We start from the raw sequence: 23719 nt of genomic DNA, 5'->3' as shown, positions 1-23719 counted from the left end.
CTTTGTCTCATTCTTTCTCCCATGCTCGGCACTGGCTTAACTCAAGTCCATACTCATTTTCCTTGATGAACTTTTCATTCATGTATTTTCGTTCTCTATTTATTGACTTATAATTCCCTTCCTCTCCTAGCGTGCATGCTAGATTAAATCTCCATTATCTAAGCCTGTGTCTTCTTTGCCTAGCTCACACAGCCATGTAAGTATCATTATCGCTTAATATTTGTATGAAATGAGCATCCAGCAAATCCTGATCCACACCAGCAGCTTGTGCTAGGTGCTTTTCCAAAAGGGAAACAAACCCAACGCCTGTGCCGCAGAGCCCGCAGTTGCGTTTGAGGCACATATCTGCTAAAATCGGCTATTTTTCATTTAACTGGTGATGAGCGCTGACTTCTGCAGCTGCTGTTCTGGGCCCTGTAGAGGAGGGCTCTGGTCCCACAGTATCTTGCGAGGGAAAGTTGGGAAGAAGCATGAGGACATCGGGGGGATGATTTTCTCACCCCTTCATGGACCTCACCATGAACCTAAGGAACGCAGTGTGTGATGAAGTAGCACAACCTGGCAGACGAAGAGGAAGGGAAATAACTACAGATGTCCTTATAGATGAGGATAAACCCAGGATTTTCTAATGGTCTGTTTCCTCTTCTGCCTAAGATCAGCTTTCTACCAACATAATGCTGCAATTTCACCCTGTTCATGTCAGAACATAAGATGTCCAAAGCCCATTAATGGCAGTGGAAGAGGAAGCCGTATGTGAGAAGCAGGCAAATGACAAGTCTCACCGAGAAGCTCCCCCAGAAGGCTTGCAGCACTGAGCCCAGCATGGCTGGGCTGGCTTAACCAGAAGACATTTATGAAATCCAAGCTTGAAAGAAATCTTAAGAGTCTTAGAAAGATGTAAACCTGCTTTTGAGATAACGCCAACAAGTTATCTGGTTAAATTAATCTGTGTCTGAACTGAGCTAAGTGCTTACAGAATATGTAGGCTGTGATACATCCCCAGCAGTAATTCTGTTAAATTTTTCAACACCCCCTGCTATGCATGTGTAAGGATTCACAGGCACACTGAAACAGGCCAACTAACTATGCTCATCTCCTCTGCTTTTAACCATTCTCAGAGCAACGCTGTGCCTCCTCCTTGCATGCTGTCTGCTATAAACCCAACCATTTTCATTTCCCAGGCAATCCATTGTGCGTGGCTGCAATTGCACTGACCATAACTGCAACCAAAGGGTATCCGATCCAAATTATGTAGCACATTCTGATATTGGCCTCTGGAGCCACAGATCTGGGAGAGGGCCAGAAAAGCCATTTTACAATTATAGTCTAAGTCACGGGCTTTATAAATCCGTTATTAAAAAAAAAAAAAAAAATACAGAGCAGGCTTGCCCGCAAGGCAGGCATTAATCATGGCTAGATAAAGTCCACTTCTGTCCGAGGTGGCAAACTGCAAGGTTTCAGCAGGAGCTCACTCCTGCTGCAAGGACACCCCACGCTTTTTGCCCTAACGGCGCATTTTCCCTGTAATAGCAGGGAGCAGATTTTTCACTGCTGTCGGTGCAGCTGCTCTGGAAGCAGAGTGTGATCCTGGAAGTACGGATCACAAGGTCATTTTCCAAAATGAAGGAAGGAATAAGCATGTCACAGGAGTGGAAGGTGGAAGACAAATGAACCCGCTAATTTCGTATCTGGCAAATACTTGGCTCTCCTCACTGCAGCTCGGATTTCAGAACCAGAAAGCAGGAGCAAGGCTCATTGCACAGCCCTTACCGTCTCGCTCAGAAGATCACAGTCCCACACTCCCTCTACCCATTAAATCCAGGAAGATGCCGTAAACTGCAGCTGCATGTCACAGAGCTATTTGATTTCAGCCAAAAGTGGGTGCTGTAAAAATGGATGTGCCGCACGCTTTGCTGATGTAGCTTAAAAGGAGCTTGATTCCTATAGCCAAAAATAGTCAAAGAACAGAAATTACTTTTGTAAAGACTCTAAAGCAGGTTATGGCAGGTGAGGGTCTTTCCTGAAATTCTTATGTTTTATTTTAGAAATCTTCTATCGTAAAAGGATGTTCATCTGTGCTACAGTCAATCACATGGTATCTGAGCATCTAAATGTAAGAAAACTCTTTAGCAGGCTCTGTTCCAGGCACTTTATTAAAGCCATTACCAGAGGCACATCAAAATGTAATAAACACAGAAGCAGATAATGGTCAGAACATTTCTAGCATGAAATGCATGATCTAGTCCGATTAAGGGAAATCCAGGGTAAAAGCTGTCATTTTCATTTGGCAGTTTAAAATGTCACAGTCAGATTTCTGAGACAAATCCAGATACCGTGTTCCTGAGTCACCTCAAGTTTACTGTCAGCAGTCAGTCTCTGCCACTTAAACATCTCGCAAGTCCTCCAGGTGCTCTCACTAGACAGTGTATCTCCACTCTGGATTAATCCTGACTCTTCCTCTGTCTGCTATGCTAATTCCCAGAAAGTAGTGGTACTGTTTTCTCTCCAAACATGTCATCCTAGTGAATCCCATCATGGCACGCCATATGGGTGATTCCTTGCCACAGGAAGAGGTCCCCAACTCGACGGGGCCGGCTGGCAGAGCAGGCACAAGCAGCACGCTCCCCAAGGCTGGCAAAAACCAAGCTGAGCTGAGCAGCTGATCAGGAGCTTATCACAGTGGTTTGTATCGTTCTGTCAATTACAATAGAGTTGTACTTTGGTTCTGCACTTACACCTAAGTGGTTCAGAGAGCTTTAATTAATGACATGGTAATTAATTCTTACTGCTCATGAACTGCAGGGAGCTACACTTGTCTTACAGGCTGAGTGAGGGTGCACTGCTAATGCATCCAAGGTGGGTGAAGCAGAAGGGCAGGGAGAGAAAGACAAGAAAGTGGCAGGGTGTCCCAGGGGAAGGATTTCTTCATGTGTGCCATGTCCCCAGTGCCTCCACCGCTGGCAGCTGTGGAGACAGGACAGGGCTTGGCTGGACCCAGGCTGGTAATTCCTGTGTGGTCCGGGTCCATCCCTTCGCAGGCACCTCTGAGTGAATGCATCACTGACACAGACCGGGCAGAGGGGAAGGCTGATGCTGTATTATTATTTCAATAGTTTTGATGCTGAAGACAGGAGTACAGCATTTGGACCGGCAGATGGGTTCTCCAGTTCATTAACTCAGGAGTTATGCATCTTGTTCCGAAAAGTTCCTGTGTTATTACTGTTGCAGATAAGTGAACTGTGACTGGTTGCCAGTCTTTCACAGGAGATCAGTACCTTCAGTGATGACTGGGTTGAAGGCCTGATTTGTGGATTCACAGCCAAGATGGGGATGGCACATGAGATGCTAGCGAGGCACCGGCTCACTCCTCATCAGGGCAGTTTTCAAAATGCTTCTCTGAACAGAACAACTGTTTTCTTTGCACTGAGGATCACACAAAGCAGAGCCAAAAGAAACCATTTAGTAGGCAATAAAAATATAAAAGAGAAAGAACAAGTACATAAAAAATGTCACTAGGAAGGAGAGCAGTGTGTGCTGTAACAGCATGATCCAAACCACACTGACATTCCCCCACACACACACATGCATGGTAATGACAAGACCCTACTGCTTTGTATTTTCTGAATTCTGTGGCACCAGACTCTGGCCAGAGATTTTAGATGCTCCACCATCTCTTATCATGTAAGAGTAAAACCTTAAAAATATGAAATATTTCCTATAAATAATTTAAAACCCACAGATCAGCACTCTGAAGCACAGTATCAGTGGAATGCTTCAGATTCAAAGCAAATTTCTTTCTGGTCTCCAAAGAACAGCTACGTATCCCACCCAAACACATAAATAATAGCTAGCGTCCCATTCAGAGGGGCGCTCACGGCTTCCAGCAATTTTTAGTCACAAGCACTGTTTTGCTTCACCATCTCAACTTTGACTCTGTTTTTTAAATTCGGCAAATCTGAAACCTCCTTAAGTTCTGCTTCCTTCAGTTCCTGAGTATCTCTCACCAGTCTTCTCATTTCTGCTCTTTTCAGGGACTTCAAATAGATCTCATTTTCTCAGAACCTCTAAGCAGCATAATCACCTCAGTGCTATAATCTCTTTGTTTACTTGTAGAATGAATAGGTTTCTATCTGATCTCTCTCTCCCCCCTTATATTTCTTCTCTCTTCTTTTTAATATCACGCTTGCTTTACTTCATTCTGAATGAAGCAATTGAGGGCTAATAATCCCATTAGGTATTTGTGTTCTTGTTTTGTCTCTAACGAGGATGTTGGCTGAAAAGTCCAGAGTAGGACATTGAGAGCAGCTGGAAGAAAAGTCAGCACCAAATGTGGCTGCTCTAATAGCCAACAGTGGGGCCACAAGGGTGACCCACATATGTGCCACTCCACACTTCCAGTAGGAACTGGGGAGGCAAGTAAAGGTACACCAGTCTGGAATTCAGATGAGCGTAAGATTTAATAGCCTTGGTAGCTGACACTGGTTTTAAAGACCTGATCTGTCCCATGCAACAATATGCATACCGGGTCACTGCAACTCTTTGAATTTGGGGTACTTGTTCACTGCTTCTCCCATTTCTGGATTCCAAGTTCACATCAGCAGGCAAGGCTCTGCTGGAGTTTGTCATTCCTGCCACAGCTGGGGGACATCTGCATCTGTTGCTCTCTAATGGACTGCTTTGTAGCTCTCCTCTCTCACAGCCCCCATCCCAGAGAAGATGCGTACGGATATGTGGCTGCAAATGGCAGATCTCTGGAGACACCTTTTTACTCCCTACACATATCCAGCCCATAGGCAGCACTTTCTCCCATGCAAATGACAGCTTTCAGGGAGAGAAGGGGCCGTAGCTCCTTTGGAAACGGAGGCTGCTGGCTTCAGCAGAGGAGAGGCAAAGGTTGAGAGAAGAACTATGAGGATGCACACCCCTTAGAGTGCAAGACTGAAAGACAAATGTGGCTTGCGTCCATCCTCTGGACCTGCCTCTGGTGCTCAGAAGGGAAATTAAGTTGATGCTCTGTACTCCATGTCTTCAGAGACTCCAAATCTTCAGAGAAAGTTTTGCTTTTACATAGGATCCTCATGTAATACTGCCTGTAATTTTACAGATGACTTTGTAACTCTGAAAAGCAAGGAGGAGAAAATTCCTTAGAGACAAGGCTCCTGAACTGGCATGTGCATGATCTCTCTAGCAGAGTCAGGTTTGTGGTGTCTTTTAATATTTCCTCCTATGGGTCTTATTTATGAAGATAACTATAAACTATATTTTAAGGCTATGGAGGGAAAACTCCCTTACCTCAAGACATAGTTCTTTCTTGGCTATGAAACTTGGGTCAGCAGTGCCTTTTATGCAGTCACGTTGAAGAGTTGTTAAGGGATAATATCAAGGGTCATTAATAGACTGGGGAGGCAATTATTTTCTTTTTCCAGGAGGCATTTTCAAATTTTAAAAGAAATCTTGTTCCAAATGGATGAAAGGTGAAATCCAAGAGCATCCATCCACACATGGGAAACGAAAATATGTTCTTGGCTATTCTATTTTAATATTTGCTGCTGATTTGGTTCACTTCCATTATTTTCCACTATAGATTTAGGGAATGCTCATTTTTAAATAAAAAGACAGATTTCACTTAAAATAATCAAATGAAACAAATTCAAAACCTCTTTCAGTATTTTTATAAGGTTTTTTAACCTGTACCCTTCTTCAGAAGCTTCTGTTTCAGCGGATAAGCGTTTTGTTTCACTGAAAATTGAATGAAAATAAAAATTTACAACTTTTTGACCAACATTTGTAGAGCACGTCCTCAAAGATCCCAACCACACGAGTTCCCACAGCTCTTCACTGGAGCTATATCTACCTAACTCTTCATGAGCACAGTCTCTTGTAGTTTCAGCTGCTATGGCTCCATTTCTGTGCTATCCAATCCCTCTCTAAAAACACAGTGGGTGTCAGTATTTTTGACTTTGCCTATTTACTTTTCAAACAAGAAAGTGCTTATAGGGGGAGCCAAAAATCACATATTTCTCTTGGAGAACAGGTAGTTGATTTCCAAGCCATTTTCAGTTATTGTATGCCACTTGAGAGACCTAAATGTTGCAGTAACGCAGAGAGAAGCCATTCAATTTGTGTGACATATCACTCTGTTTTTACAATTTATACTAAGGGCTTGCACAAAATTAATGCAGACGGCAACAGCAACATATTGTAGAACATGTTTTCTGAAGGACTAGCCTATTGGGGGAAAGGTCAAAACAAGTAAAACTGTTTGGAAGTACGAATCTCAGAAGTGCTGTACATGATATTTTATAACACCACCCTTTTGGCACCAAACTCATCGGCTGTACTCCTTCGCTTCAAGTGACGTAAGACTGCCGAGTCAATCTCTCACACGCTGCTTTTCAAAGATCGCTGCGCTCTGAAGGGTGCTGTTAAATCAGGCTCTGGGATGAGGGTAGCATCTACCCCCATCACAGTGTCTTGAGACCTCCTCACTCCACTTCCACGGGTTGTTCAGGACTCGCTCCCCTCCCTGCTGTGCTGCTGCGCGCGTGCTTGGGATGACATTGCTGAAGGCCAGAGAGTAAGGGAGTACGGGGCAGAGTGCTCTGGTTTTGTGTTAAATGGACATCAGCAGAGCGATTAAAAAGGCAAACAAGCTTCAAACAGAAAAGATTCACCTGTTCTTGATACAAGGTACTCTAAAAATGACCACAAATACAAGTATTTAGAAAAGATTATTTCCTTTCTATATCCGGGTTTATTTAATGCACCTAGGGGCAATTTGTGTGTCGTAAATATCAGCTTCTCTGTTATGTCAGCGAGATTTGGCTTTCTTTTTTGTATAACTTACTTTCTTTTCGTTGACTAGCTGCCAAGTTGATGGTGTCCCTTTCGCTATCTCCTGACTCACATGCCTTCCTGTTCCCAGCTGTCCCAGCATCCTGTCACGGTGCTGAACAATTAGTATTTAGGCTGTGAGGTTGATTTATTTCCCTCGTTTTCTGTATTACAGCTTGATGCTGCTACAGAGTGAGGATTTCCTGAGCCAATAGTTTATGCACACATCCTAAGGCTGGCATCACCAGTGAGAAGGGCTGGCAGGGCTTTGCCCAGCTGGAACCGTATCTCCATGCGGAGCCTTTGTGAGAATCCATAGGCATAAAGGTCCAAAGTAAATGCGCATGTGAGTCTATGTGTGTATGTGTATTCTACATATATATATATATGTGTGTTCCAACATGTATATGGGTTTCAGTAATAGCTGTCTCAGGGTGTTTGTGTAGCCAGTGTTACCACTGAGACATTCCTTCTCCTTGTGTTGCCTCTTGTCTTGCGCCTTCCCTCTCCTAAGACACAACATCACTGTTCCCCCTCCTGTCAGCACTGTGCTTCTAAATCAGCAGATCTGAAACCCCTCTATTTCCAGAAGCCAAGACATCAACTATTATAAAAGCATTTTATTCTTACATGCTTTTTTGTCTGCCTATACCAACCGCTACAAAAATCCAATTCACAAGAGGCCAGCTGGCCAGCTTCTCCTGAAAGTTTCATTTTGACTATTCCAAAAAGTAGTAAGTGGTTCAGGTCACAGCTGAAGAGTGCAAGCCGGATATAAATCACATCAGGCCAAGCTTAAGGTATCCGCAAGCGATCGCTGCACAGTTTCAGACTCTGCAGGCCTTTCGCACCCAGAACATCCACTGACGTCAATGGAAATTTTGGATGATGACGGAGAACAGTGACGATGTTGACTCCGGCAGTGAAAGCCTTGAGAGCCTGATGTTTAGGTTTTCTCTGCCTTAGTTTGTATATGCTGTCCCTCACCACACGCTGAGTGCCGCACAAATGCTCGCCTGCATTTACCTCAGCACAGCCCTGGGAAATAACAGGGAGCCTGTACCCCCTGGCCCCGCGGCCGAGACAAGGGGGGACAGGCTGGCTGGGTGGCTCAGCCACGCTCACATGGGGAAATTGTGATAGACCGTCACCATGGACCATGAATTCATCCTCCCAAGGCCCTTTCCAGCGCTTTCCCTGGGAGACTTTTCATCTGTGCAGTAACTGAGGAGTTGTAACATGACTTGAGTGCCTCTCCAAACTGCTGGCACTTACGGGGAATTGCCTAAATCTGCTTGGGTAACATTAAAAACACGTTCATGTGACAGCCTGGGCCATGTAGAACACAAGTTAGGTGTGACTTTGGTGCCAGTGGATCCCCCGGGCCACCCCGGACACATCCCCTGCTCCTCAGCCCTGTTGTGTGAGGGAAGAGGCCCTGAGGCACCTCCTCTGACAGCTGGGGTGCCCTTCCCAAAAACCGGGATGCGCTAGGGATGCTGGGGCATGCCGGAGCGGGGCTGCGCTGTGCTGATCCCTGCCCAGGGGAGAGCTGGGCCTGCAGAGGCCAGAGGCTTTCCTTCAGGTGCTGGCACCTGGCAGCAGCTGCGGAGCCGAGTCCTGTGGGGTTTGAATTTTGTCTGCACACCATAAAAGTGAGGAGCAAGAGCCTCCAGAGGAGCAATCCCTCTGGAGACCCAGCCACCCTAGGCCACTTCTGCCTGACTGGTGCACTGGGAAATGCTCAGGAACGCCTGAACTCATTAGCACTCAGTCGGTGTCCTGCTTTTGAAGATGGCAGCCATTAGGTGTGTGGTTTAAGCAGGAATGGTCCTGCTGGAGTCGGGCTCACTACAGTCTGCTGGGCTGGAAGTACTTGCAAGGGGCAGGAACATCCCAGCTGTGTCCACGTGCTCCTTGAATGGGGCCTTCCCTGTCCTCATCGCTGCTTGGTGAATCCAGGAGGACGAGGTGATGTGGTGCAGTCTTTAACCAAGCAATGGTCACCTTCAAAATGGATGGCCAGCCACAATCGCTACGCTTATTAGATCTAAAGAATTGATGTGGTATTTGCTTTGGGCAGGAAGGCAGTTTTAAGGGCAAAGGTACAGATCCCTGTTAGGAATTCCGCATTTCACTGTTGGGCTTTTTTGAGCTCTTGGGTAAGTACTGTCTGGCAACTTGCTGCTGCTCGTTTTGTCAGTTTGTTCCATGACTCCGTAAGGATCATCGTTAGCTCCGATACAGCTCGCTCAGTGCTCTGCACACTCTGCCCGCGCCTGGCTTTACCTGGCGCTGTTGGAGCTGGTGCGTCTTTCTCTTTACTCCGTTTGGGCAGGACGTCAGGTCCTGACGTAACCTCCCTCCCTCACACCCTGCTGTGCAAATAGGCCAGTCCCCTCTCGTTCGTCGTCCAGCCTTGCCCCAAAAGTAGCAGGAACCAGCCCTCTGCTCCCACCATAGGCACACCAGTAATCCCCAGCCTCCTGTGAAGCTTTCGTTCCCCTAACTGGCCGTTCCAGCTTCGGCCACTGCTGCTGCAGAGGGAAAATATCTGGTCTGAGTGCCTCCTGGCCACTGCTCTGGTGGGCTCTGACTAAGACTTAAGGCCGATCCTGCATGCTACACCAGACTAAGTCAAGGGTTGCATCTCCTCATGGGCTCAATAATTACCTGCTCCATGAAGCAGTCTTTGAGCATAACTAAAAAGCTCATCCCTGTGTCCCAGTGTGATGTCTGCCTGGTCTGTGGGTATTTGGGGCTTGCATATAGCCAGAGTATTACATTTTATTTGTATAATGCCAATTATTTAGGGTTGTTCAGCATGGAGAAGAGAAGGCTCCAGGGAGACCTTATAGCAGCCTTCCAGTACCTAAAGGGGGCCTACAGCAAAAACAGAGAGGGACTCTTTCATCAGGAAGTGTAGCAGCAGGACAAGGGGTAGTGGTTTTAAACAGAAAGAGGGTAGATTTAGATTAGATATAAGGAAGAAATTCTTTACTCTGAGGGTGGTGAGACACTAGAACAGGTTGCCCGGGGAAGCTGTGGATGCTCCATCTCTCAAAGTGTTCAAGGTGAAGTTGGATGGGGCTTTGAGAAACTTGGTCTAGTGGGACATGTCCCTGCCTATGGCAGGGGGGGTGGAACTAGATGATCTTTAAGGTCATAGAATCAGAGAATCGTGTTGGGTTGGAAGGGACCTTTAAAGGTCATCTAGTCCAACCCCCCTGCAGTAAGCAGGGACATCTTCAACCAGATCAGGTTGCTCAGAGCCTCGTCAAGCCTGGCTTTGAATGTCTCCAGGGATGGGGCCCCCACCACTTCTCTTGGGCAACCTGTTCCAGTGTTTCACCACCCACATTGTAAAGAACTTCTTCCTAAGGTTCCTTCCAACTCTAACCATTCTATGATCCTATGATTATCCAGAAGAGTATAAAGTGTTGCATGCTCTGGGTACCTCAAAGGTGTAAAGGCAGAAAATGCTGGACAATGCACTATGTGATAGCTTCAGCTGTCTCATTGCTGAATGCATGTTGTCACATTAAAAGCTGCTTCTTGCCAGCAATATTTGCTGCATTTTCCAAAATGGCACATCCCCTCTGGCCTGATGGAATACCCACAGACGCCAGCCTGCCCCACACAGCATGCTGAAGGGGGACTTCAGAGGGACCATCTTGTCGCTGTGATGACACACGCTGGAGAGAGCTCAGCTCGCTTTGGTGCTCGTGGACAGATGTGACTCTGCGGGAAATCTGTTGCAATGTCTGCTCACACTGCTACAGCCGACGCTCCTCCTCTAAAGTATCAGCAGCGCAGTAGTGCTGCTGCACAACTTTACCTTTTCCTTAACGCTTTCCTTCATGTCCTGTCAGAGAGGGCAGGTGGTCCTGCTCCCATGACAAAACAACCTAGATGCAAAATTCCGCTGCATGTTCGGGTGCAAAAATTGAATGAAATATTAATCCTAATGCTATCCACTTACTCCAGCCTTTGCTGCAGTTAGGTATGTAAAAGCTGTAGAGCCTATCCTAGAACTGCTGCTTTTCACTGGAAAGGGACAGAGCAAATGGAACAGGTTTAGTGCCCCAGGCACGCTAAATTGTAGGGATGGAGGACCATGCCCCAGGGGAAGCTGCAGACTTCTCCCTGTGCTTCTGCAGCCCGAGACTCCCACCCTGGGGGAGTTTTGCTAAGGCAGTTTACAGTATGTGAATTTTCCCTGTGGTTTGGTCTCGTTCTTTTAAGCTTTTTTTTTTTAATATTCGTTTAAACAGTGTCTCATTAAGGCTTCTGAGCATGTGCTAAGGCTTGTCTTGGAAATGTGTATTCAGGTGGTTTGTAAGATTTGTATTATTTGCTTCTTTTGGAGCCATTCTGGTGTATTATGTAAATCCATAGCTAAGCATTTCCTGGGACCATTTATTGTGCAGATGCCTAGTTTGGCACGTGTACAGTGCTGAGCAAAACCAATTGCTTCTCTCTCTCCAGTTCAGAGAAGAAAGATCAGCCTGGAGATTTTTGGTTTCATTTAAGAGAAGATAATGTTCTTATTTCAGAATGAGTTTTCTGCAAATGAGCTGGAAACTCCTGGAATAGATAGAAGTTTAAAGGCAGATCATCAGCCCCAAGTCGTGTGTAGAAACAAGAAATGTTCAACAGCAGACAAAGATGTTTAAAAGTGGCACTGTGCACTGCATTGGCTTCTGTGGTCATTTCTTGCATTTGACAGAAGGCTTACAGAAAAATATGCATGGGCTGATGGGCATTAACAAACCATAGGACTATTTTAGATAATGCCCATTTCTAAGAAACTGCTTAATACCGTGGAGAGTTATTTTTCAGCTCATGTAACCAGGGAGGTTTGGTGACAACCCCCAGATCTACCTGTTGCTATAAGCTTCAATTCAGGCCTTTTTCTCTGTACTGGCTCTGCACGGATTCACCCCCAGAGCTGAGGAAAGCAGGCGTGGGGTACCTGACACCAGGAGATTCTTCAATTTTTCATCCTTTCTTAGTTTCAAGGTTTGTCAGTCCCTGGCTAGGGAATTGCACGGAGTTGCATATCTGCCCCCTGCAAGTTCAGGAAGGGACAGGAAGGAGGTCTGCAAAGGGCTCTTGGGGGGCACAGGCAGTGGGAAGAGGGTGCGATTTGCAGGCTTGCCCCCACCCCAAGCCTCCAAACTCCCTCCCTGGGGTTGCTGCCAGCCACACCTGGAAGGTCAGAAGAAGCACAGAGCGCCTTGCGGGCACCATCAGCTGCAGCTCCCAGCTCTCAGCAGGGGTGGGACAGAGCTGCTGGGGGTCATGGCAGGACCTGCCACCCTGCAGCCCCTCTGAAGGAAGCCCCCAGTTACTTGGAGCTGGAAGTGGGCAGTGCTGCTCCATCTCCCACCTCTGTATCTGGAAATAAATGAGGCTGAAAATAAATGTTTTGAATTATACATTGTGGCAGAGCATCGTGTTGTGCCACTTAATGTCCTAGAGGAAGGGAACGTAAAAGCCATTACCACTTGCAGCGGAAAGCCCCACCAACAGTGTTGCTCCCTTGCAGGTGGTCCGATGCCAGTGACCATGGTGCCATATCCAGCCCTAAACCTCCCATGCGAGCAGCACCCATACGCCATGGCAAGTCCCCTCTGCCACCTTCCCACAGCTGGGCTTGGGGCTAGAGCACAGCCCTGCAACCCACTCCGCTTTTCATCTGGAGACCACCCCCCTCCAGCGTGGGTCCCAAGGAGGGACAGCACGGGAGGAGGGATCTCTGCTGGGGCACGATGGGGAGGGGTGAAATCCTTACCGTGGTGGCTGTGAGCAGATGCACTTGGCATGGACCTTGGCTGGGAGCAGCACGCTGGCGTGACAGCACAGCGTGGTCCGTGAGTGACCCGCTGCTTGAATTTCCTGCTGTGTAAGATTTGTAGACATGCTCTCAAATTGACCTGACCCTGAAGACAGGAGCAATGAGTTAAAGAACCTTTTCCCTGTGAAATCAGCTGCAAAAATGGTGCTTTTATCACAGCCTGTCCTTTCTAAGGATAGGATGCTCCAAACTTGAGATTTTCTTCAGCTCTTCTCAGCCACAGATCTAGTAAAGGAAAAATGCCCGATCGTGGTGCATCACTCACTAAACAGCTTAATGGTGCCCCATCACCAGCCATTACCACAGGCAGTATTAGTTGAACAGCTCAGCTTTTCCAGGAAAAAAGGGGCATCCCTTGCCTCTGAGCCCAGAAACCAGTGCCATCACCAGGGCTGATGTTACCTGCCGGGCCCCAGTCTCCCATTAGGCTCATAGTATAATTAGAGACCAAAGGGCCAGGCTCTGCAGCCCTGGGTCAGTCCGCAGCACGGACAGACTGGACCGGATAAGTACAGGGTGTCTTTGCAGAGCGACACAGCCGGTCCCCTGCCTCTGTTCTCTGGCTTAAATGGCCACACTGAGGTGTCCTTCAGCAGGCAGTGCAGGCAGCGGGGCGGGCAAGTGCACCAGCACACCCAGAGCAGGTCTCAGACCTCTGCCCCGTGGAAGCTGAGAAGGAGCTTGTGCCCTCCCAGCACTGGGAATCAGCTTTCCTGAGCTGCTCCGGGTGCACAGGAGGAAAGACTCCCTTGGGAGGATTACAAGAATGCCACCAGAGCGTGCAGGGATGAAACAAGGAAAGCCAAGGCCGCCTTGGAATTAGACCTGGCTAGGGACATCAAGCACAACAAAAAGAGCTTCTACAAGTATATTGGAAGCAAAAGGAAGACCAGGGAAGTTGTAGGCCCACTGCTGAATGAGGCAGGAGTCATGGTGACGGAGGATGTGGAGAAGGCAGAGTTACTGAATGCCTTCTTTGCTTCGGTCTTTTCTGCTCGGCCCAGCCCTCAGGAGTCCCAGGCATTGAATAAAGTAACAGGGAAAGAAGACGACTTCCCTTGGGTTGAGGAGGAGCGAGTGAGGGACCAATTAGATCATCTAGATATTCACAAGTCCATGGGCCCTGATGGGATGCACCCGAGAGTGCTGAGGGAGCTGGCGGAAGTCATTGCTGGGCCGCTCTCCATCATCTTTGAAAAGTCCTGGAGAACAGGCGAGGTGCCTGCGGACTGGAGGAAAGCCAATGTCACTCCAGTCTTCAAGAAAGGCAAGAAGGAGGAGCCGGGGAACTACAGGCCGGTCAGCCTCACCTCCATCCCTGGAAAGATGATGGAACAGCTCGTTCTGGGTGTCATCTCAAGGCAGGTGGAGGAAAGGAAAGCTATCAGAAGCACTCAGCATGGATTCACCAAGGGGAAATCATGTCTGACTAACCTGATAGCCTTCTACGATGGCATGACTAGATGGATAGATGAGGGGAGGGCGGTAGATGTGGTCTACCTTGACTTAAGCAAGGCGTTTGACACGGTCTCCCACAGCATCCTCATAGGGAAGCTTAGGAAGTGTGGGTTAGATGAATGGACAGTGGGGTGGATAGAAAACTGGTTGAAAGATAGAGCTCAGAGGGTTGTGATTAGGGGCACAGAGTCTAGTTGGAGACCAGTGACGAGTGGTGTTCCCCAGGGGTCAGTACTGGGTCCAGTCCTGTTCAACATATTCATCAATGACCTGGATGAGGGGATAGAGTGCACCCTCAGCAAGTTTGCTGATGACACCAAGCTGGGTGGGGTGGCTGACACACCGGAAGGCTGTGCCACCATACAGAGAGACCTGGACAGGTTGGAGATCTGGGCAGAGAGAAACCTTATGAAGTTCAACAAGGGAAAGTGTAGGGTGCTGCACCTGGGGAGGAACAACCCCATGCACCAGTACAGGTTGGGTGCTGACCTGCTGGAGAGCAGCTCTGTGGAAAGAGACCTGGGAGTCCTGGTGGACAACAGGATGACCATGAGCCAGCAATGTGCCCTTGTGGCCAAGAAGGCCAATGGCATCCTGGGGTGCATCAAGAGGAGCGTGGCCAGCAGGTCAAGGGAGGTCATCCTCCCCCTCTACTCTGCCTTGGTGAGGCCGCACCTGGAGTACTGTGTCCAGTTCTGGGCTCCCCGGTTCAAGAGGGACAGGGAACTGCTGGAAAGGGTGCAGCGGAGGGCTACGAGGATGATTAGGGGACTGGAACACCTCTCTTATGAGGAAAGACTGAGGGATTTGGGTCTCTTCAGTCTGGAAAAAAGACGTCTGAGGGGTGACCTTATCAACGCTTATAAATACTTAAAGGGTGGGTGTCAGGACGATGGGGCGAGGCTCTTTTCAGTGGTGCCCGGGGACAGGACAAGAGGCAATGGGCACAAACTGGAACATAGGAAGTTCCACCTAAACATGAGGAGGAACTTCTTTACCCTGAGGGTGGCAGAGCACTGGAACAGGCTGCCCAGAGAGGTGGTGGAGTCTCCAACTCTGGAGACATTCAAAACCCACCTGGACATGTTCCTGTGTAACCTGCTCTAGGTGACCCTGCTCTGGCAGGGGGGTTGGACTAGATGATCTCCAGAGGTCCCTTCCAACCCTATGATTCTATGATTCTATGATTCTATGAAAGCTGGAGGCAGGGGTATACGGCTTATGTTGTAGGAGCCTCGGACCAGCGGGGCAATAAAAGCCACAGCAGGAATCCTGGGCACCTCTCTGCAAAGTGCTGAGGCTAGCGGGTTTATTCGCAGCATTTTATGATCTGGGGCACGCTACAGGAGCCTCTGTGCAACTGTTCTGCTGGCATGTGAACCTGCGGTGACTCAGGAAAAAGGCGCTCGGGGGCTGTCTTGATAAGTAACAGGAGTTGGCTATAAAATAAACATGCAGGAAAAGCAAATTCCCAGCTCTCCAAAGGTGCAGCCTACAGGCAGCCCTCATCCTGCCTCTTTCAAGCACCCAGGGACTTCGCCTCTCCATGCCCTAGTGTGAACACCTGTAAAATGGGTTTCGTGAGCTCACCCTTCACTTGCCGTGCTTTGAAATCCACCCACCTGAGAGGCTGATTTTGTCATGATTGCCCTTCAGGTCAGCATTGGCTCAAGGGGGAGGGAAACGGAGCTAGAGGCATGATCCTGTTTTCTGGGAAACACATCGTGTATGTTCCTGCAGAGCATTTTTGAGGAATATTTTGTTTTCACTTGTGTCTCTTATTTGCACAGCAGTCTTCTACCGACCTCCACTTGTGAGCGTAATGCATGAGGGATGCTGTGGTCCTAACAGGATTAATTATGAAAAAATGTCCTAGGATTTTTTTTTTTCATTGCGAGAAATTAAACTTGGTTTTAGTTTCCTCCCCTCCTTTTAACAGCCAGGTCACTTCGTCTCTCTTCTTTGCTTTTGCTTACTGCAGCTGGCTTGCGAGTCCCCCCAGAAGACATGGCATGACATTTTAGTCCGTGTCTCTTTTTTTCATACGTTGAGTGGAAAATGTACTACTGTTAACAGCGCATCTGCAGATTATTTATCTGTGCAGGCCTAACCAGTGCGGGGATTAGCAAAACATGTTTTGCCTGCCAATCTCTAATCAAGAGGCCAGATTCATTGGCGCAGCGGTGGCTTTGCTGTGCTCCAGGGAGGCGCTGCTCACTCTGCTGAAAATCAGGAGCAATTTAGCCAAATTCAATTTGCAGGTAGAGACCTTGCAAGGTCAAAGTAAGAAGCGCAGTCTACAAAGAAAAAATATCACCCGCTAGGAGCAACAGCAGATCCAAACCTGTTTCGGAGGAGAAGGCTTAGTATGAAGACTGCGACAATGAGAAAATTGTAACAAAAGTTAACAGTCTGGAAAGGAGAAATAACCAGCTTGTCTGAAGTATTCCCTTAGGATGTGTATTCCTCCCAGATGTTTTCTACTTTGCTGCATCTTTCCCAAAGATGTAATGGTAGCTTCAATGGCTTATTAACCTTTCTGGCATTGGTTTGTCCTGCAGCGAGTATCAAGAGCCCAAACCCTCAGCCTGGGGGAACACACGGTGTGTGCTTTTTCTAGTTCTTGTCTACCTTTCCTCTTTGTAGGTGGGGTTTTTTTTCAAAATGGGAGCAAAAAGCATTCCATTTGCACGAGGTTCAAAGCAGTGGGGAAACATCCCGATTACCTAGCAACAGTTAAAGACAAAACAGGCAGTGGAAGGTGAATAGTGTTAAACATACGATTGTGAGCTCAGTGGGGAAAGAAATGGAGCTTTACTGTCGTGTTTTATTTGACTGCAACACTTGCATCCAATATGATTAACACTTACTTTGCATGCAATTTTGGCGCTAACTACTTCTGATTTACTTCACTGGGATTGCTCAGTTCCAGTGTCAGAGGTATTTTTGCTAGTCGTCTTGTGATGGAGACATGCCTAATGGGGCAGAGCTAATTTGCCATTTGCTGGGTTAATGAAGATACACACTAAAACGAAAAGATTAAGAAACCAGCAAATAATTCTGAGTAAAAATACAAACAGTAACATCTCTACGCCTTAGACTTTTCTGTAGTATCTTTCATCCCAGCACAGTTCCTGTAGTGCCGTAGCAGCTACATGCCATTCCCAAGTGACATTACACATTTCCATCAGGACAACCTGTGACAAGCAGCGGGGGACCAGAATCCCCATTTAGGAGAGGGGACCATTGGTACATCTAGCCTGGCTGGTGCCGGTCAGGACTTATGGACCCCTGCTCGGGGGCTGTTATTGCGGGGGGCTTGTCCCGGTCAGGACTTATGGACGCCTGCTCGGGGGCTGTTATTGCGGGGGGCTTGTCCCACCAGCGGCACCAAGGTGGGTTGAGTCATGCCGTGTGGTGCCCATTGCTTTGTTTTATACCTACAAGCAGGTTTCCATCTGTCCCCACCGCTGCCTTTCTGTGCAGAGGATGACCTGAAAGCCAGGCGGCAGCTTCTGCTCCCGCCTGGGCTCTGTGGGCTTTATGCCAACCACCCGGGTTTGCACCCTGAGGAGGAGAGCAACCAGGCTGAGCGCGTGCTCCTCCTTTTCACCTGCACCATCATCCCGTCACCCCAACATACAGCGAAGATGCTGGCTGCGGCAGCCCCCTCGGCAACACCCCGCGGCCAGCACGTCCACTGTGTGACATCTCTCTGGAAACACTTTGCAAGGGCCACGTGTCACCAGGCTGCAGCTCTCTCACTTCACATGCAGACCTCCTCCCAGCAGTGTAATCCTGCCTTTTAGTTCAGTCATGAGCCTTCAGATTGTCTGTGAACATGGATATGACACTTCTGAGTGGGAGCAAGCTTTTCTTTATTGCTGCTGCCGCAATTAAGCCGGTACGTTTCCCTTCCAGTATCCTTCCTTTGACATTTCCATTCCAGTCTTACACAGGCCTTTGCTGTTGCCATGGCTAATGCCATGCATTTATATTTTAAACCAACTGCTGTGATTGCAATGGAGCTCTAGCTCATGACGACAGAATCAAGGAAAACAATGCAAGAAGCTAGATTATCTCCAAAATACGGCATTACGCCCTGCAATGCCAAAGCTCCTTGCTGTCTGCTGCCGCCTTATCTGGAAACAGCCAGCAGTTTTAGGGATTTACTCCTCACATGGAGGATTACACAGTTAAGGAGAGATCATCTCAGCAGGGTGGCTCTGCAGGGCAGCTGCAGGGTGGCTTCCTTGCCCAGGAAGAGCCAGGCTCAGCATGACCTGGGGATGCACAGGGCGACGGCACGCCTGAGCTCTGCATCAGCATTTCCCTATGGCCTCTCTGGCCGTTGTCCATACCAAAAATCCCACTCCTCCATGGGCAAAGCAGGGTGAGCCCAGCAAACAAAACTGTATTAGCAAGAGAGCAACAAGGCAGCTTCGTGTTGAGGTGGTAGGTGAGACCAGCCGGCGCAGGACCTCTGGTAATGCAGGCAGGAGGAGGTTTGGTCAGTCTTTGATGACAATTTCTCTTTTAACACAGAAAGTGGGGTTTCTCCTTCCAGATGTGCGCTGGAGGTGCCCGTGTCTGTGCTCCTCGCCCTAGCGTCCCTTTTAGAGCTGAAGGAGGGAAATAGAAGCAGCGTCTCCCTGGGCTCAGTGCTTCCTGAGGTGGGCAGCAAAGGCAGCTCCAGGACGTCCATCTCCGGTGACTCTGAACAGAGCTTGGGCTCCTGGCTCAAATATAAAATGTTGCTTGTACGTACCTAAGGGTCAGTGGGCAGGAGCTCCCGACTACCACACTGTGTTCCTGGGACTCAGTGGTCAGCTGTTAGAGCCACACACACCCACATTCATCTCACAGAGAACTACCAGAGCATCTTCAAGGCCTCCTCCAGCTGGATGTCTTGGAGGTACATGGAAAATATACACTCAAAAAGTAAATAAGGCTGCTTGCTGTTAACTCTGCTGTTATTTAAGATAGTCCAGGGGCTCTCACTCTTGTAGGTGTATGGCCCAGGAGGTCTTTGAAAGCTGCCCAGTGAGTCTAAGGGATGATGGGCAACAGTGCATACTCAGTGTGAGCAGGGAGAGGGAGCCTCCAGACGACCATGACCAGCAGGGGCAGGTTGTGTGTGCACACCACAACAACCCTGCTTGGCTCCACTTGCTGGAAAACTCACTCAGAGGGCAAGTACCAGGAGCAAAGGGAAGCACCTGTTTACAGAATCCCTGCTTGCTTGCTTTGCAAACACACCTCTGGCACCTCTGCCCACCTTAGCAAACAGCAGGGACTTAGTCCCAGAGATGAACCCAACAAAGAGAAGAGTCTGCAGCCTCCAAGCATCTGGTAACCCTCCCTCTTCACCCCAGATGAGCTAGAGCTAGCTGTGCAGGAGGGCTGGCTCACAGAAGCCGGAATAAACTGAGGTAGAAATTGTACTTTATCCTGGAAATGAGAGGACTTGGCTGCTGGCCCTTGGCTGGTGGTGTCCCTGCCAGAGAGATGTGCTTCCCCAGCAGCTCTTCCACCGCCACTGCACACTTGTCCCAGGAGGAGATACCCAACGCCACCTCCCTGCTGACCCAGAGGCAGCCAGCTTGCTCTGATGCAAGCACAGGACTCCCTCTGTGGCCTGCCCTGGGCAGGTAGACCTGCAAAAGTCTGTGTGCTATAAAAACCTCAAGGAACTGACTCCAGCTCCCCGCCTGTACCGTGGCTTTGGGAGACCTGGGATCAGACCTTACATGAGGGTCCACACTGCTGAGTTGGTCTTCAAAGGGCACCGAATGCTTTCAGGCTGCCTTCCACATAGGGCGGATTTTGTCTGTCTTAAAAAGTAACATTTTCGTTAGCAGATGAGATTGTTAAAATATTCACAGGCAGGCTCTCCCGGCGCAGTCAGGCGTGCCTGAAGGGACACAGGACACCAGCTCTGTTTTTGCCAAAAAGTATCCATAAAGCATCAGGATACTCATTGGATGCAATGTACCCTTGTGGGCAAAACTGAAATTACTGGACAGCAGGAGCAACTGCGTCCAAAATGTTCTGTCAAAATATTTAAAGTTGAAGGTTGTTTTTTCTGAAGTGATTTTGTCCCCCGACTGTTTTGGGATTACAGTGTAGGTTATATCGCAGCCCTGTCTCGCTTCCTATAACTATTTATTTACTGTTTCTCACTGACAGCTCTCTTCATCGAACGCTTCCTAGTACGGCTTCACAAGCTGGGTTATGGCACCAGGGAAAAATCAGTTTCCCTGATAAGCAGTAGCAAACCTGGGGAGACAATTGGGAGGGGGCTATTGTACCCTATATAGTCATCCTGGTGCACGAAACATACCACATTTCCCCTAATGCTCCTCAGACTTTGCTGAAGATGCCAGGTCCAAGCAAGCCAACTAACCCATCTGTTACCCCCCACAAATAGCCCGTGGCTCAGCAGTGCGCCTGGTTTGGACGACAGCACTCACTGTGCATGTGGGTGCGCATCTGGTAGCACCCTCCACAGCCCCGCGTGTCCTCGGGGAGAAGCTCCCTTACAACCCGGGCTCGATGGGGAAACCTCTGCCATAAAGAGCTGGTCTAAAGAAGCAATTCAGACTTGGTGAAACCAGCCAAAAGAGCTAAAAGGAAGCTTTATTGTGTAGGCCAGTGAGACTCCCAAAGGGAGAAATGCAGCTCAGGGTCCTGATCCGCGCCAGGGCAAGGCTGCCCTTTGGGGCATCACGGCACTACGCTGGGTGCTTCAGGGTGGGGGCAGGCGCCAGGCTGTGCTGCTGTACGTATCTAGTGGTATCTGCTGAACAAGAATCAGGCCCACAGTACAGTAAAAGCACATGTTTCTACGGTATATGAAATAGTGATACCCAATTCTATATGCAGGGCACAGATTTTTGGCAGGAGGAACTTTTTCCCCCCAGAATGGATCCCAACATAAATTCCATTTTAATCCTTCCATTTGTCTACGGCCTTCCTGTCCTTCTCATACTAATCTTACTTAATATCATTTAATTTTTTTTGTCTTCAGAGCATTGGACTGGCTGCCTGTGACACCCTGGAAGTCAAACCCTCCCCGGTGTCTCGGGAAGCAGGTTTAAGCCTCTCATGAAGTTCAGGACTGGGTTTTTCAATGTCTCTCTGGATGCCCCTGCGCTCCCTGCATCCCCTGTGGCAAGCGGCTGGTACAGGCAGTGCTTCGCAGGGCTGAAGGCCAGACTTGAAGTGGGTGTAGTGTCTGTGGAAGGGGAGAGTGGATCCAGGCCACGTGCTGAGCACAGGCAGTGTCTGTCAGTGCCGTGCGCATCCCAGAATGGCCCTGCATGGCACTGGCAGGTGGGAAGTCAAGCTGCGGTTTCTGGTGCAGAGGGGTAGCTCTTTTACTGTCACAGAGAGGCAGTTAACAGGTTTGGCAGGGAATAGGCTGCTGCCAGCAGGTAATTTCATAGAGGACAAGGGACACTGAAGGACAAGGGACACTGATGTGCTTGCTGTGACACGAGTGACACGATGCAGAACCAGTGGCTCAGATGAAAGTGTCTGTCTACAGCAGCCAAAGCCCAGGGCCATCACATCCAGAGGTGGGCAAGGTCTGCTCAGCCATGACTCAGTACAAGAGACTGGCAGGCGAGAAAATCCAAGAAACATAAAAAATGTGTTTCCTTTGCCCTGCAGCCTTGTACCTGCTGCAGCGGAGGGGGGGGTAGACAGACATAGACTTAGTGATGGGGGAAATCTGAAGAGGCTCAGAGCGTGTCTGGGTTTCTTTAGGTCATCATCTGATACAGATCCATCTTCTGAGAAAGTGGATCAAAATCACACTTTCATCAGACTGCAAATAATGAGACTTAACATGCCCAGACTCAGGAAACAAACAGCTTGAAATTCAAGGCAGCAGTGACAAGCTATTTGGCATTCATTTTCAGAGGAAAAATTAATTTTGCTCATATTTTTTTTGTCAAAGCGCCTCAGTAAAGTACTTCAGGGCCTATGGGGTTTTGCAGGATTGAAAGCAACCCAAGCCAGCCCAGGCCACGGCACCACCGCTGGCTGCCCCCTTCAGCGGGCTGCGCCCTGCGCCTGGCAGCGGCTGCATCGCTTCGGTGCGCTATTGCACGTCCCCTACAGCGGCGTCACTGCAGCTCCCAGCTCTCCCAGAGCTGGCAGAAGTGGGTTGCACACAGGCTTCCCCTGGCAGCTCCTCCAGAGAGGTGACCCCCGGCAGCCCCATCCCGGCCCCCCACAGCCCCTGCCAGTAGGGCCAGGCTGCTCCTGTCACCTCCTGTCCCCTTTTGCCCGCCAGTGCCCCTGGGACACAAATAAACCGCTGGTGTTTCCTCTTCCCGTGCCAGGGCCATGCATGCTGTGGCTGCGGCTGCCTCCCGCTTGGGGATTTGCGGCATCCCCGGCCCTTGCTGTACACTCCTGACTCCAAGCTGCTGCTCCAACTGACCCAGCGTGTCCCCGGGTGCCACCATCCCATGTCCTGGCCCCAGCAGGAGTGGGCAGCTGCCAGCCCAGCTCCTGCTCCTGTCCCTGTTGCTGCCGGCTGGGCTTGAGCCAGGTCCCACCCCTTAGGTAGAAAAACCCCAAATCGGTCTCCTCTGAGGCTCCTTCCAAGCCCTGCGGAGCAGATGACGGATGGGCAGTAGGGTGTCCCATGGCTGCAGCAGGAGCAGGGAGCAAGGGGCTTCGCTGCCAGCCCTGGCCCCTCAGCATCCCAGTGCCCAGAGGGGTGAAAGGAGGAGGATGACCCCACGCTGTTTCAAGATGTCCACTGTGAAGGCGCTCATGGCAAGGGTGAAATTTTACCTCCTGGCTTCACCTCCCCCCTTGCTCTTTCCTTACTGTCTCCTTGCTCCCGTGTTTGCAGGCCCCACGTGTTTGTACGGCTGTTGCAACATGCTGAAACTTGTTTTCCTTCTCCTCTTTATAAGGTGTGTGTGCCCCTCTTTCCCCAAAGGAAAAGAAGAGGAGCAAGAAAGAAAAAAAACGCATATATTTGCTGCAGACTCTGACTGGTTTGTGTAGTAATGCTGCCTTTCTCTCCTTGTTTTAGGGAGTGCTGCCGATTTTTTGGAGACAATGGCTTGACCTTGAAGGTATTTTTTACCAAGGCAGCACCCTTTGGTGTTCTTTGGACACTCACAAACTACCTTTACTTACATGCAATAAAGAAAATAAACACTACGGATGTCTCCGTGTTGTTCTGCTGCAACAAAGCTTTTGTGTTCTTGCTTTCATGGATCGTTCTGAGGGACAGGTTCATGGGAGTGAGGGTAAGTGACTCCTTATCTCTGTCTCCCTTCTTCCCCCTCACCCTTCTGTCTTTTCTTTTCCCCTTCCCTCCTGCTGTCCAAGTCGAGCAGCAACCGACACGGGCGGCCAAGCGGGCGTAGAAATCCTTGTGGAGCAGGGATGCATCCTTCCCTGCAGCCTGCCCAGGCACCCACCAGCTCCCAGAGCCCCCGGTCTCCCCCAGCCTGCTACCTTTATGCATTTTCCTTCAGAAAAGAGGTAACTTGCTCCAGAGCATGGCAGGAAGGATAGGTGCTATCTCCATGTTGC

At 49.1% G+C, this 23719-nt stretch overlaps 1 protein-coding gene across 2 annotated transcripts in view; it reads left to right on the top strand.

Annotated features, from left to right (window-relative positions):
* SLC35F3 (solute carrier family 35 member F3) overlaps positions 1-23719 on the top strand; it is a 188452-nt gene that overhangs the window by 152206 nt on the left and 12527 nt on the right. For both annotated transcript variants that reach the window (XM_063329024.1, XM_063329025.1), the window contains one exon: positions 23211-23430. In XM_063329024.1, the coding sequence (XP_063185094.1) occupies positions 23211-23430 (220 nt within the window). The remainder of the gene's footprint in view (positions 1-23210; positions 23431-23719) is intronic.

The sequence above is a fragment of the Chroicocephalus ridibundus genome, chromosome 3 (genome assembly GCF_963924245.1).
Source record: "Chroicocephalus ridibundus chromosome 3, bChrRid1.1, whole genome shotgun sequence".
NCBI classification, from domain to species: Eukaryota; Metazoa; Chordata; class Aves; order Charadriiformes; family Laridae; genus Chroicocephalus; species Chroicocephalus ridibundus.
Note: the sequence above shows the minus strand (reverse complement) of the source record. Positions and strands in the feature narration are given on the sequence as shown.